We start from the raw sequence: 15,923 nt of genomic DNA, 5'->3' as shown, positions 1-15,923 counted from the left end.
ACTTCTGTTCATTTTTTAAAGGCATTAAGAGAGTGAAAAGGAAAGCCATAGGCTAAAAGAGAAGACATATGCAACATGTATATCCAAAGGATGACTTCATCTGGAAAACAGAATAAACTATAAATCAATCCGAAAAACACAACCCCAAACAAAAAGGAACAGACTTGAATAGTTACTTCACAAAATAAAGTATACAAAAATGTGCCCAACTCATTCAACAGAGAAATGCAAATTAAAACCACCATGAGATACAATTACACAACCATTAAAGTGGCTGAAGTGAAAAAGCAAGACAATACTTGATAAGAGCAAAAATGTGGAACAGCTGGATCTCACATACATTGCTTATAGACATATACAATGGCACAAGCACTTTAAAAACTTTTTGACAACTTTTAATGAAGTAAAACTTAATGCCTACCCTAAGACCCAGCAATTTCACCCCTGAGTATTTACTCAAGAGGAATGAAAACATATTCACAAAAAGACTCATATGAGAATATTCATAGTAGCTTTCTCACAATAGATACAAATGAGAAACAGCTCATACATCCATCAATAGTAGAATGGATAAATGGTGGTATATCCATATAATGGAACACTTCACAGGAGTTAAAGCAGTATAAACTACTATTCCATGCAACAAACATAATGAAGACCAGAAGAAACCAGACACTACAATTCTTTTAAGAAATATGAGGTAGTGACTGGAAAGGGTTAAGAGGGAGAACTACGGTATGCCAGAAATGTTCTGTATCTTGATTTTGGTAGTATGTAGTAACACAGGTGTATGCACGTGTAACAATTCATCAAGCTGTATATTTAAGATATGTGTACTTTACTGTATGTATCTCGTACATATCTCAACTTTTAAAACTTTAATATTTTACAGAGAATAAGGCCAAGAGCAATAACCAAAACTCTCTAGTAAAATACAGTAAAAACTTAAATACATGGCAGTATCTAACCTAATATTTATGTTACTGAAAAGTCAACCCAGAATTTATAAATCTAAACTTATCATGCTTCTAATATATCATGCTTCTTCCAAAGAAGAGGAAGAGAAAGAGGAGAAAGAAGGAGGAAGAGGAGAAGGGAAATTGGGGGAAGGAGAAGAGGAAGAAGGGAAGAGGGAGGGGAAGGAAAAGAAGAAAGAAAAGAGGAAGGAGAGGAGGAAGGAGATGAAAGAAGTAGAAGAGGAAGGAGAAGACTACTCTGTTTCTTTAAAAAGCAAGTCATCTATTTGAACACTAGATTTTTCTTCCCAATAGTTCCAATATCTATGGGCTTAGGTTTTATGTCTCAGTTATAATAAAAATAACCAAAAAATTACAAAAACAAAATATTACTTCCTATCTTTATGGCCATATTAATCATTCTCTGTGGTAAATCACTTATCCTCATCCATAAAATGCAGAAAATGAGATTACCTCTAAAGGCTTTTTTCAGTTCAAGGATTCTATGGTTCTGACATTCAACTAATCAAAATATTCTGACTAGTTTCCTGTCTTCCAAAATAAAAGCCAAGCCTTCGGTCTGGCATTCAAAGTCCCATCAACATTAGCTCCTACTTTTCTTTTTCTCACATTAGCCCTATATAAAACCCATACACTTTCCTTTCTCTTTATTTTTTGTTTGTATGATTTCCTCCAAATAAAATACTCCTCTCCCAAAGTTCTTTATTAATGTATTAAAATCTTTATCTTTGAACGTGCTCATCCACTCACATATTTATTGGCGATCTTTCCCATGTAAGGCACAAAGTTAGACAACAGCTGAGGACAAGGAAACAAGACACAGTTTCAACTACTCTGTGGACACGCAAAGAGCTAAACCCAGCACAAGGCAGAATCAAATTACACAGGAGTAAAACAAAACCAAACCCTTAGACCGAGCCTGAGACCCAGCTCAAACTGTCCCTTCTCCAATTTTCTGTTATTCCCAATCAGATAGTTTTTTCTCTGTTCTAAATGACCATAAGATTGTTTCTCAACAACCTCTCACTTTCTCATAAACCTAATCATTTATATCTCTATTACCTCAATATACATGAAATCTGAGAAAAGACTTTTTTCTGTATATTTTTAATACTCGTTAAATTTTCCTTGAACACTAAACAAACTGTTCAAAGAATGATTTTAAGGCTTTTCAAAACCGGAGCACTCCCGTGCTCTGGTATTTTACCTAAAAATACTTACGGCCAAAGTGATTACAATACAAAGTAAGAGTAAAAGAACTTGCACCTGATGGGAAATTCCTGTGGGTAATTTCATGGAAAGTTAGTCAAGAGCTAGATTTCTGAAGAAACTACATTTATTCTTTTAAGAATTTTACAGACTAATTTTTTATAAAGAAAAATTCAGTAACTGACTAATTTTGCTTTATAAAAGCATTTATAAAGTATTTCCTTTATAAAATATAAAGTATTTCCTTAAATACTCCTGTATTAACCTGAAATACGTAAATATGCCTTGGTACTGTAACTATCACAGACTTGAAACAAACAAAAAAGAAAAGCCTCTATTTGCCCTGTGCCTAAAAACAAATACTCCATGTCCATCAGAGTATTTATGAACATTAAGTATCTGTCTTGTAGCTGACATGGTTTAAGTTATGCGATACTTCTATAATTGTAATGTCACAGATTAATATCCATGTTTTAGGCTTAATCTATTAATAATTATTTATGTTTTTTATCTGCAGTTAAGTTCTAGGAGCATGTGACCATTCAAAGAATAACTAAACTCATATAAGCTTCATCATCTAATATATACTAGTTTTAAAATACTACCATTAAAAAATAGCTACCTGTAAGTTTTTCAAGCACGCTAAATGCAAATTTTAAATACTTAATTTTAAAAACTGAAATTCATCGCCTTATGTAAGATAATTAAAAATCTCTTATCAACTTTATTTTGAATAAACCCATACTGTACCTGGTTACTACCGTGACCAAAAGGAGTACTAGATAAATTAGTGGTTACACTGTGCAAAATAATTTCACCACTGAGAGATCCAGAAGCAATGTAGCAGTCATTCCAATTATATGTTACACAAGTTACTTCATCTTTATGATCCTGAATGAAAGAAATGACAGTAAATAGAGTGCCACACAACTTTCAAACAGCATATTTTTCATGTTTTTTTGTAAATATTATATATTTGTCAATCTAATATTTGCTTAACATTTTCCTCAAAATAATCTAAAAAAAAAAAAAGTACACAAATGAGTAGTAAACTATTTGATCAGCACCAAGTCTTCAGGGAACAAACTTATTTTTCATAACCATAACAATGATCAGGCACTATGAAACAAGAGACAAAAAGGAAAGGTAATTTTCTAAATGGCATTATGCCTAAAGAATTCACTTCCACTGACAAGTAACTTTTATTGCAAGTTGACTATTATGAGAGTCTCTGCCCTTGAGAATATTACTGTTCAACTGGGAAGACAGGATGTTTAAGTAAACATGCAAATGGCAGAATGAATCCTAAAGGAGGGGCAGAGTCAAAGTGTCAGAGGAAAGCGAAAGAGGCTTGGCTTCACTATGCGCTGAGTTGACAAAGGAAGCTTTACAGAAGACAGGAAGCTTGAGTTCAACCTTAAAGAAAGCGATTAAGAGGTAAGTTAGGGGAAGGAGAATGAAACCTAACACTGCAAAATGGAAGAGAGCAGAAAAAAAAAAAAAGCCCCCCAAAGCCGAATTGAGAAAGCATGTTTGAGACTTGATAGATGCTGCTTCCGTCTGTTGAGTACCAACTTAGGCTGGAGTTTTAATTATTATTAATCTTTAGAACAAGCATGGGAGGCAAAGTCATTTTTCCTATTTTACAGATGAGTTAACTAAGGTTAACAAACTGCAAGCTCACAGAACTGCCAGTGGCAAAGCTCAGATTCAAGCTTATTTTCCTCCCATTATACTAGCACTGTCTCCCTGATGCACAGGGGAATCCACTTTGAGGAAATAAAACCGTTTAGAACAAACTGAGTTCACAAGGATTATGTTTTCCAAGACTAAATTAAAGGCAGCAGCCTAAGAGCACAGTGGTCAGCATAGTTTTTAACAATTTGATGTCACATCTTAATAACAGAAACAAACCAATCTTTGTATCTAATAATTAAGGTAATAACAATAATTGTAGCTATAATATTCCACTTATTTTACAACTTTCTCAAATGGTCCCTGAAGCATGCCAGGAGATGGCTTTATATTTTAGGAAATTCTTTTTCTGTGTAGGTATGTGTGTATATATATATAATATGTTTAAAATTTCACATGTTAAAACTTTTTTGAAAGACAAAAATTGAAAACAATTTTAAAGATGAACTTCCAAATACCAAAATGATAGAAGTCCAAAAAAGCAATCACAACCAGAGGCTTTCACAATGATTCTTTTCATTTTCTGAAACTGCAAAAGCTATTTAAAGAAACACTAATTATAAATAGTAAATTATTTCAGAAACATTTTATTACCAAGATGAAAATACACACAAAAATAACACAAATAGCAGCAGAGAACTAAGAAGCAATATCTCCAAACTGATTACCAGATTGAATACTATCATCCCAAAATCACTCTCACTTTTTCAAAGAGCCTTAAAAAAATCTTTAATGACAATAAACCATATTTTTTTTAAAAATGAAGGAAGTGGTCCACTCAAGAGCAGAACAAAGTGAAAAAATAAGGAAAAAGTTTTAACCCCAGCAACACAGTAACATACATGGAAGGAAAAATAAACTCAAAAAAGTAAGCTTTTGGCTACACATCTTTATATTCCCTAACAAATCTCACTTCATTCTGAAGCTGCTTATTGTTATCATAAAAGCTCAAAATTAAATTTTGGTAATTACTAATAAACACATTTCTGTAAAGATTTTTTTTAAAAAGTTGCTTACCTTAAGAGATCGATGAACTCTTTTTGATTTTAAATCCCAAATATTAACAGTATTATTTAGGCCTCCGCTTACCAAATACATAGATGTTGAATTTAAACTGACACATGTCTGCTTTTGCTATTTAAAAAAAAAAGTCATGTTAATAGAGACCAGAGCTGACTATCAATTCTCATCCAACACTTGGTAAGCACATGAAAAACATTTGAGTGAAATGCTATAGACATGTCAATTCTTGTACTAAAGATTCAGCTCTCATCATCTTTCACAAGAATTCAACAGTCTGCAAAGTGTTCAAAATGGCTTTAAGGAAATAACCAGATTCATGTTCTTCTCACATAAAGGTGGTGACAGAGGAAGCTTAGGAAACCAGCAAGTCTCAGAGTCCCTTTAGGGCTTACTTGCCCTGCATATTTCCCTTTAACAAAACCTGCTCTTATACTCCACAGAATATCTCAAATCAAAATCAACCCACAGCTCAGAAAATTCTAAAGGTAGAGGAGACTTTGAAGAATGCCTAGTTTAAACCCTTCAATTTACAGAGGGGGAAGTTTTATAAAGAGGACAAGATACTAGTCCCAAGGCACAGTGCATCTCCCCCAAATGGACCAAATCTCAAACATCCTGTCATCAGAAACTAATTCTACACTCTTCCCCCCTACTGTAAGGTCCCATTCATCCAACTACTCAAGACAGAAGTTCAGAAGGAACCTTGTTTCCTTGTTCTCCCTCCACTCAGTCTATCAGCAAGTTCTCTAAACTCCAACCGTAAAATATACCCCACAGGGTGCCCCCCTCTATCGACGGTCACTGCAAGCACCCTGATCCAAAACTTGCCAAAGCACAACAGCAGCCTCCTAACTGGTTGTCTGCCTTCCACTCTTGCTTCCCTACATTCCATGTTCTATACATAGAGTGACCTTTATGAAATGTATATCAAATCATGTGTCTTAAAATCCTCAGTGGCTTCTAATCACACCTAAATTCCAAACTCATCATCAAGCTGGCTTTCAATGCCCTATTCATCTAGCCCTTCCTTAACTGGTCTCTCACCAGTTTCCTCCCCACCCACTGATTCTCTAGGCACAAGGACCATCTTCCATTCCTTAAATGTAATGACACTATATTTGCCTCCAGACTTCTACACAGCTATTCTTGCCTGGAAAGTCAATTCCCCTGAACCTTGGCTTGAATGACTTCACCTGATCAGTAGATATCAACTTAAATACCACAACTTCAGAAGACCCCTTCCCCACCTAACTAACTGCTAACTAACCACCTGCTAACTCAATAACGTACTTCAGCTCTCTGCATAACAACTTACCACTATCACTGGGTACTGTTTACTCATTTATTCTGTGTCTTTCACCAGAATGTTAGTTTCCTTAGAGCAAAGACCATATCCATGTTCAATAAATATTTATAGAACAAATGGCTAAAAATACAGTGGTAACCAAGTTTTCTCATAATGAGTATGTATGCATGTCATCTATCTGGTGGTATCATCAGTAACTATGCTACAATGTTGCATGGTTGTTGTTTTTTTCCTATTAACTTTCAGATACACTATATAGTTACATTAATTATTCCCACTCCAGCTGAACACCATAAGGGGGCAGGGCAGGGATAGAAATTAATTCCAAAGGGTACATTTTGTGACTGAAGGCAAATTACTTAGCTCTAGGCAAGTAATCTCATCTTTCTAAGCCTACATTTCTACCTTTGAGAAATGAGAGATGAGGACCTGATCTACTGTTCTTGATAGTCCATGCATTTCAAAAACATCCTCTGCTCAAGAGAGCACCAGATTCTTAAAAGGGTGCAGATGGCCTCCTCTCTCTCCCCCAAGGTTTCTTCCAGCTTTGAAATTCTAACCAAGTCAAAAGTATTAACACACAAAAATATCAGGGGCACATTACATCAATATTTCAGTATGGTCACTATAATTCTCTTGCAGACATCATTCGAGGAATTGACTTTGGTCTAAATAGACTAATAAAATTTAGAATCTGGTTATTACTGCAGATCAGGAGTTTACCTTTAAATAAAATAGATAAAAATGGCATCCATCAAAGATCAATATATTAAAATCCCAATCATCAAAAACAACTGAAATTATTCATAAGGGCTCAGAACAAAACCTTTATTTTTAGCTGCTTACCCTAATGAGAGGATTTTTTATGTTAATGTATTATTAATGTAGGTAGTGAACTTAAATAATTAATGGAAATTGGTTATTACAGGAATCCTGTACCCTAAGACAAAAGCAATGGGTAGAATCTTAAAATCTGAAGATAACATCAGGTCAAATTTCTAGGTTATCATATCCATTATCATACTGTCAAGACCAATCTGTCTACTTTAGAGAGGTAAAATACAAAATCAAAGAAAACTAGTATGGACTTTAAATAAAGTTCCACCTTAAACAGTGGCAGAAGTGGAGATCAAAACTGTTTTTGTTTTTTGACTTTTTATTTGTTTTGGCTGGATCAGGTCTTAGTTGCAGCATGCAGGGTCTTTTGTTGAGGCATGTAAGACCTCGTTCCTGGACCAGGGCTCGAACCTGCATCCCTTGCCCTGGAAGGATTCTTAACCACTGGACTACCAGGGCAGTCCCCAAATCAAGACTGTTTTGATGTTGATATTTAATTCAACAAATGTTAGCTGATCAACTTGGACATGATCTGAAGATCCAAAAATGACTAAGATGTTCTGCCTGCTCTTGAAGAGTACAGTTTACCTTTACCGCCCAGTGGCACTCTGGGGATGCAAATTCAATCCCTAGTCCGGGAACTAGATCCCACATATCTCAACTCCACTTACTGAGGCTGAAAGGCAAGTGCCATTCCTACCCTTAACACACATTCTATCTGTCCCAGTCTCCACCACCTGTGGGCTGGAACTGATGCTGAGGCCAATCCTACCAGATACCTTTAGGAAAGGACTGCTAGAAATAAAAGGACTGCTAGAAATTCTAAGTCATTTTTATTAATATGTTAGATGAACTCATATTGTGTAGTCCTGCTGTGTTCCACTTCAAAGCAACTGGAGAACAATTACTAATTAGGCCACCTTATCTACTCCAGTGTATAAAATCATGACAACTCATTATGGCTTAGAGTCCACCATAAAACTTTGAAATTTAAAAAAAGAACCATCAACTACATATTCCTTTTTATTTAGATCTTATTTAAAATGGAAACAAATTTCAAGAAATATGTGATTGGAAATGAAAAAGCCAGTATTATCCTGAATCAGAGGGATAAACTTATGAAACAAAAGGGTAAGAATATATAGTGAGAAATTTGTTTAAATGCTCTGGAACCAAAGCTCATTTTGACAAAGCCTGTTCTGTTACAGGAGGGCTTGGAGAGGCTCAGGTAGCACCCACTGGACCAAAGCTAAAGCAGAAGGTCACCATCAGATAAGGATCTTTAGCTGATGGTGCTGAGCCTATTGTTAGTAAGGGAAGGGCTACATCATTAGGACCCTTTTGGTCAGATCAACCTAGGAACCTTGGTGGAACATAGTCCTAAAAAGCCACAGCAATACCAGGAAACCTCCAACAGAGGGAAAATGGAGATGCCACCTAGCTGACGAAATCTAAGTCCTTGATTGCTCCCCTAGGATCCAATATTATTTTACCTAAAGATGTATCAGTAAGCACACTTATCTCACCTTCAAGTGTTAACTGTATTATTTTAAGCTCAGGTTAAGAATAATGCTTTTAAACTCCTTTAAATTTAGTTGTTAGCACCATAATAAATAAGCAATTACCACGCAAGCAGGACTAAGATTTTTAAAAGTTTAAAAAAAAAATCACTTACCCCTTCACCAAGCTCTAAAAGCGGGACAGGTTTACATTTGCAACTTGAAACAACTATTTTGTCACCACTGGAAGATGCTGTCACTAGAAAGTTATCTAAATCAAGAGTTATGGAACATCAAACAATCCAAGAGCAGCTCTAGCACTCGACTATCACCATAAAGAAATGTGATGATAAAAGCAAGCACACTAAACTAAGAAGACAAACAATGAACATAGTTGATACATTAGCTTTCAAAACTGGCTCAGATTACTAATTACTAAGACTAATTCTCTTTACTACTGCAGGGAAGAACTATCCTTTTTGACTTTGCTATCACTTGAAAGCTATTTAACCTGTGTGAAATACTACCCCATTTTCAAAGAGTAGGCCAGAAGGTCTAATTTTATCCTTCAAGAATGAGAGCATGATAAAAGCAACATCAAGCAAATACCAATCAGCCTTTTCTTCTACACATATGGTTTAAGATAATTATTTAGTAATGCAGTGCTTGATACCAGTTTAAGCTAGGAAGCAAATGTCCATATTAGTCTCCTATTTTTCCACTAAAAAATAAAGCCTGATATTTCCTGGAATGGAATGGACTGGAATGCTTATGATAGAGAATTTCAATTTTTAATGTATTAAGAATATTATAGTGTATGTAGCAAATATAAGTAAGTGCGATTACACAGCACCTATGAGTTTTACTTTAACTTTATTTCGGCTCAATTAAATTTAAATTATTTAAAATACAATTTTAAATTATTAAAATAAGAATTATTTAAAATTTGATTTAATAATTTAAAATTAAATTTACCTTATTTCACATAAATAAGTGAAATAATCAGTAAACACAAAATAATGTAAGTATTTTTACATGACTAAACACAATAATATAACCAAGAACAAGAGCCTGATTTTGAGAGTCAAAACAAAATATCAGAAGTTTAAACATACACTTTTAACAAGCAAAGTCCAAACTGCATTACTTTAAGTGATTTGTAGAACATTCAGCCATTTTGTGAACAGACCATGGACTGTAATTTTATCATGACATATGATTCAAACAAAATCACTTCCACCTATCTAGATTTTACAATATTGAGAAAAATAAATCATTTTCCCTTTCCTTGGCTTCTTCCTATGTTTACTGTTACTCTTCTTTATAGAATATATTAAAGAAAGGACTGAAAGAAGATACTACAAAAGTATACTCAAGTTACTCCACTTATTTCTCATATAGTTTTAGAAGTCTTAAGAAAGTGAGGAGTGTTACCTGGAGGGCCAAAAAAATAATAAACTGATTTAAAAAAAAAAAGAAAACTGATCTTCATGGCTGCTGCTGCTGCTGCTGCTGCTGCTAAGTCGCTTCAGTCGTGTCCGACTCTGTGCGACCCCGTAGACGGCAGCCCACCAGGCTCCCCCGTCCCTGGGATTCTCCAGGCAAGAACACTGGAGTGGTTGCCATTTTCTTCTCCAATGCATGAAAGTGAAAAGTGAAAGTGAAGTCACTCAGTCATGTCTGACTCTTCATGACCCCATGGACTGCAGCCCACCAGGCTCCTCGGTTCATGGGATTTTCCAGGCAAGAGTACTGGAGTGGGGTGCCATCACCTTCTCCCGATCTTCATGGCATCTCACCATTAACTCTGTCCTTGGAATCCATGCTAAGCGGTCCCCAAATATCTGAGTCTGGGAATCCCTTGGTCTTCAGTAACTAACCTCTAAGGAAGGCATCAAAGCCTCAATAGGAATAAAACTATACAAAGGTTTCCAGTGCACATGTACTTATACAAGAAAACTACAGAAATAAAACCAGTTTCCAAAACCCAAAGGACACCATCACATTGTCATAGTCACAGCAATTTTGTTGCTAGACCTTTAAGTGGTTTATCAGTAAATGCCAACTCCTGATAAAACTCCTTGGAATAAAAAATAATCACTAAGAATTGGTACTTTTATGCAGTAAGTAACGGAAAATTAAGCTCTAAACATAATAAAAATCTAATAATAGAAGCAACATCACATATTTGTCACTCTCTTTAAACATTTCCCCCCACTATAGATCTGCAGAGGGCTTCAAAAACACAGTCCCCTCACATGAGTTTGATTAACAGGGAGCCAAAGTAACTTACTTTGCTACTTTAATACAAAATCAAGGAATGATAAGAGGAAAGTTTAATTCAATAAGAAAACTTGTCATTTTTGTTATATATATTTACAAGAATAATTAGACTGGGCATGAAAACTTTCTAATGTTTTTGTTCATGAATCATTCATATTTTAAAGCTTTGATATTTTTACTTTCATCAAGAAGCCGAATATTACTACTTTGATACTGATAAGATCAGACACATGTTCAAGCTTAATCTGTTCTTTAAGAAACACTGTATGAGTTCCACAAAAGAATGGTTATCTCTACCATACCAAGAATACAGAACATTTTCATACAAAAGGTGGTAACAGTACTTTGTTTCCAGCAATGGTTCTCAACTGAGGATGATTCTGGCCCCTCACAGAATTGATATGTGGCAATTCTGAAGATGCCTCGCAGCTGTCACCACTGGGGCTACTGGTATCTCATTGGTAGTGGTCAAGAAGGCTTCTAACCATCCTACAACACACAGGGCAGCCTCCACGACAAAACATTATCTGGCCCAAAATGTTAGTGGTGAGATATTGAGAAATCCCTATTTACGAGTTCATTTTATCCACCAGGAACTTCCCTGGTAGTCCAGTGGTTAAGGGTCTGCCTTGCAGTGGAAGGGACATTGGTTTGATTCCTGGTCAGGGAACTAAGATCCAACATGCCACTGGGGAGCACTACAAATAAAGAGCCTGCAGAGAGCCTGCACACCGCAATAAAAGACCACACGTGACTCAACTAAAACTCAGAGAAGCCAAATAAATGAACTTGGGCTTCCCAAGTGGCACTAGTGGTAAAGAAACTGCCTGCCAATGCCAGAGACCTAAGAGATGTGGTTTCAATCCCATGGTTGGGAAGATTCCCTGGAGGAGGGCATAGCAACCCACAGGAGTATTCTTGCCTGAAGAATCCCATGGCCAGAGCAACCTGGTGGGCTACACTGCGTAGGGTCACAAAGAGTTGGACAAAATTGAAGCGACCTAGTACACAGAATTTACTAAGACAGGAAGGATAGGAATCAGAAACATAAAAACCTTAGGAAAATTCAATCAAGATAATTTATCTTTTTGGGAAACAAGACTATTTTCAACACAGATACAATGGAAGAGAAATACAGGAAATACCTCAGTAACATGGAAATGTTCTACAATTTTTATCTCCTCCCTCAACTTTTGCTTTTGTCTTCAAGTTCTGTCTTGAATTTCCCAACTAGATGCACAAATACGCAAATGGAGAAGGCAATGGCACCCCATTCCAGTACTCTTGCCTGGAAAATCCCATGGACGGAGGAGCCTGGTAGGCTGCAGTCCATGGGGCCGCTAAGAGTCGGACACGACTGAGCGACTTTACTTTCACTTTTCACGTTCATGCAGTGGAGAAGAAAATGGCAACCCACTTCAGTGTTCTTGCCTGGAGAATCCTAGGGACGGGGGAGCCTGGTGGGCTGCCGTCTATGGGGTCACACAGAGTCGGACATGACTGAGGTGACTTAGCAGCAGATGCAAAACATCATTCCAGAACTTTCAGGATTATTTCCACCATTACCTACCTTATTCCATTTAATTCAATAATGAACTGTTGACACAAAACTCTATGGTCTGCATCTAGTAGCTAACATATATTTTTAATACCAGTGCTGTTAAATGTAGTGGGTTGCAAATAAATTTTTTTAATGAAATCAATGGAGAATATCAGTTTTCAATCACATGATATGTCATTGTTTAGTCGCTAAGTCATATCTGAATCTTTGCAACCCCATGGACTATAGCCTGCCTGGTTCCTCTGTCCATGGGATTTCCCAAGCAAGAATACTGAAGTGGGTTGCCATTTCCTTCTCCAATGGATCTTCCTGATCCAGGCATTGAACCCATATTTCCTGCGTGGCAGGTAGATTCTTTAATACTGAGCCACCCGGAAAGCCCCTATCATATGACATATTGTTTATTAAATTCCTATTTCATTTTATCTTTCACAGCTATGCCAAATATATTTCTCATTATGGATCACACAAAAAAGTTTCACTGCTACTGGATGTTTAACATAGTGGCTATTTTTGTTTTTTTTAAAAAAGGATACTATTGCTGCTCCAACACACTGAGCTGATAGCATGTGGTGCGGTGTGTGGGTTGAATTTATCCACCAGTGTCATAGATGAAGCATCCCATATTTTAACATCATCTCCCGATGAAGCAAATCTGAGGTTTTCCTGCATGACTGCACCTACAAATTGTTTAAAACAACATGCTTTAAAAACAATTAATAGGTTTAAAACAAACAAAAAAAAAAGAGTTAAAATGAGGCATCTTATCCAAAACAAGTGGCTCCACACTTTCACTTGTGTCCCAGAGACTGCGCTCACCACAAAGATGAGTTACTGGATGGATCTTCCTAAAATGTAAACTGGATCATAGTCTTAGCTGACCTTCCCAATGGCTCTCCACAGCAGTTGCAATGAAATGTAGCCTCCTTAGTGTGGAGAGTTTCATAAATTGGCCTGATGTAACTTTCCTTTCTTCCCCAGGGCCACCAAACACACTGGCCTTCTTTCTCACTTCCAAGTGTTTCTGTTACCTCGTCTGCCAGGAATGACCTTTCCCAATTTCCCAGGGTCATCTCCTTCACATCATCCCAGTCTTAGCTCATGTTTCTTCCTCAGAAAGGCCTTCCCTGACCACCATGGCTAAACCCATTGTTCTAGACCCCATTCTCCTGTTCCACTTTTTCATGGCCCTTCCTGCTATCTGCAATTCTTATTCTCATAACATCTGTGGCCCTTGACTTGACCAAAACTGTCTTGTCTTGTTAATTACTGGTCATCAAACATTCCTGGCACACAGTTGGTATTCAACAAATAACTGTTGGTTAGGTAAATGCCTCATCTTGAAAAAAAAAAGATATGATAAACTCTAGCACTCCTGCAGGTTAGAATCCCACCACTGCAGGTCTTCCAAATAACTCTAAAATTAGCAAATACAACCTGAGAAGATGTCACTAAGTCCCTATACCAACACCTGATCCACAATGCCTTCGCTTGTATTATCTATTCACAGTTCGAATCCATAATTCCTACAAAGTGATTTCACAAACCCAGGCCGTCTAGAAGACAAAACACACATAGTAGTGCATGATGGGTAAGAAAAAAAGGTCAAAAACAGCCTGGGAGAAAGGGGAAGGGAAGGGAAGGGTCTAAAAATACACCTTCACATCTTCCTGGTGTGGACAGTGTCAAGAGAGTGGCAGAGCATAAGTGATGTCACAGGTTCCCAAGTCATCAACAAAACATCACATTTGTAAGGATATTTCAGAGGACAATTTAGAGACATAGTAAAATACAGGGCTCTTTCAACTCTCAAGAGACAGAAATTTTAATGTGTTTATAATGAGGCTGAAATTTCGTTAACTAGAAAAGTCACTTAAGTGATTCACTCTGCTTCATTCAGCAGATAAAAACTGTTCTACTAAGAGCCCTTAGTCACCTGTTGAAATGTAGACACAGTGTTTGGATTTGATGGCTTAACATGTTATAACTTATGCCCTTTGGATTCCTCCTCAACAACAATGAAATGCTGGAAAAGCATCTGTAAACCCAGGAAACAACATTGAAAGATGTCTTTACTGTAATCTTAGACCACACCTGTTGAGCGGTGTGATGTAGCGGAAAGATCACTTTAGTCCTGGCTCAGATGACCTGCCCCTGAGTTAGGTGACAGTCAGTTTGGCCGAGTCACTCAATGTCTGTTTGCTCCTCTCAAAGGAGAGCGGGGAAAGGCCCATCAACCAGTGTTCTGAGAACTGAGCACACTTAAGGGCGCGGCATATTAGCCGCAGAAAGAGGCTCCCATCAAAAGTGAGCTGTCAGGACACACGACCATAACACCATCAGCCTCGCGGCTACAAGAAACAACTCACTACACTGAACTTAAGCAAAAGCTCTCCAACTTTCTTTCACCCAAAATGCATTTTACTCGCAGGAGTCTTGCTCAACTGGAGTTACCTTGTTAAATGCATTCGAGCGCCTGCTAAACGAGTCGAATTTGAGAGGTTTACAAAACGGTAACGGGACTGCTAGCAAGCGCAAACTTTCCGGAGTCGGTGCAGCCCCCGGAGCCGCCCCCGACCTGCCCCAGTCGACCCGGGCCACCTCTCAGGCCCGACCGGAGGTGCGCGACCCCGGCCCGCGGCTCCGGGGCACTTCCCCGCCAACCCGGCCGCCGCGCCCCTGCCCGACCCGCTGGGTCGCGGGGAGCCCAGGGACCTCCGACCCGCCCCCTGAGGTGATCGGAGGGCGGGTGGGGAACCAGGAGAGGGCAAGTACGCGGCGGGCGGCGGGCCCTACCCCGGAACCTCCGGAACCTCACCTCTCAGCCGCCGTACACCGGGGGCCTCGGCGCGGCCCGCTCCGGCGCTAGGCTTCCGGCTCCCGCCTGAACTGTTAAACTTCGGCGGCCGGAAGTCCCGCCTCTGAGTGGCGTCACCAGGAGAGGCGCTTCCCCAAGGAGGAGCTCAAGTTGACAAGGCAGAGCCAGGGACAGTGCTGGGCCTGGGTTCGAGTCCTGATCCAAGCGCCTGGGACGGAAGGGCGGCAACTGAGGGCCTGGGCGGCTCCTCTCTGCTCCAGGGAGGCGCTGGTGCCGCTGGCTGCTTCCCTTTTGTCATCCATTTGTTCGCTGACTGCCTCTTGCATGCCAGGCCCTTTGCTAGACTGGGTTTACAGTGCTGAGTTTAGCCTGGGAATACAGGGGTTGGGTCAGCGCTCTTGGTCTCTAGCCAGGTGGAGCTACAATCCAGTATAAGGGGCAGACGATCATAAATAATTACATACTTAAATGAAAAGCGGAAACTCTTGAGAGTTGCCTCAGAGAAAAGGTATAAAATGTATGAAAGGGAAATGAACATGGATGTGAGTTTGGGAAAGGCTTCCCGGAAGAGGAAACCATGGAGAGCCAAGAATACCCGATGCAATTTACAAACCAGGAGACACGATGAGAAAAGCTAAGAAATAATGGAAAGCATAAGTGTCTTCAGATATCAGACTTCAAAACCTGTGATTTTTTTTTTCCAAATCGTGCTGTG

General features: G+C 38.4%; 1 protein-coding gene across 2 annotated transcripts in view; it reads right to left on the bottom strand.

Annotated features, from left to right (window-relative positions):
- The window catches only part of NEDD1 (NEDD1 gamma-tubulin ring complex targeting factor), a 52,067-nt gene extending 36,810 nt beyond the window's left edge, over positions 1-15,257 (bottom strand). The window contains exons 1-5 of one of the 2 annotated variants that reach the window (XM_086400816.1): positions 14,845-15,257; positions 12,927-13,070; positions 8,723-8,817; positions 4,899-5,015; positions 2,937-3,077 (exon numbers count right to left, since the gene is read on the bottom strand). In XM_086400816.1, coding sequence (XP_086256942.1) covers positions 2,937-3,077; positions 4,899-5,015; positions 8,723-8,817; positions 12,927-13,062 — 489 coding nt within the window. In that variant the 5' untranslated portion in view covers positions 13,063-13,070; positions 14,845-15,257. The remainder of the gene's footprint in view (positions 1-2,936; positions 3,078-4,898; positions 5,016-8,722; positions 8,818-12,926; positions 13,071-14,844) is intronic. The other variant, XM_086400815.1, reaches the window with a different exon arrangement.
- Between the last annotated feature and the right edge of the window lie 666 nt (positions 15,258-15,923).

Source organism: Bos grunniens, chromosome 5, assembly GCF_055505025.1.
Source record: "Bos grunniens cultivar Pamir isolate PY7600 chromosome 5, Bosgru_T2T1.0, whole genome shotgun sequence".
Lineage (NCBI taxonomy): Eukaryota > Metazoa > Chordata > Mammalia > Artiodactyla > Bovidae > Bos > Bos grunniens.
The sequence above is the reverse complement of the archived record's forward strand: the minus strand, read 5'-3'. Positions and strand labels throughout refer to the sequence as shown.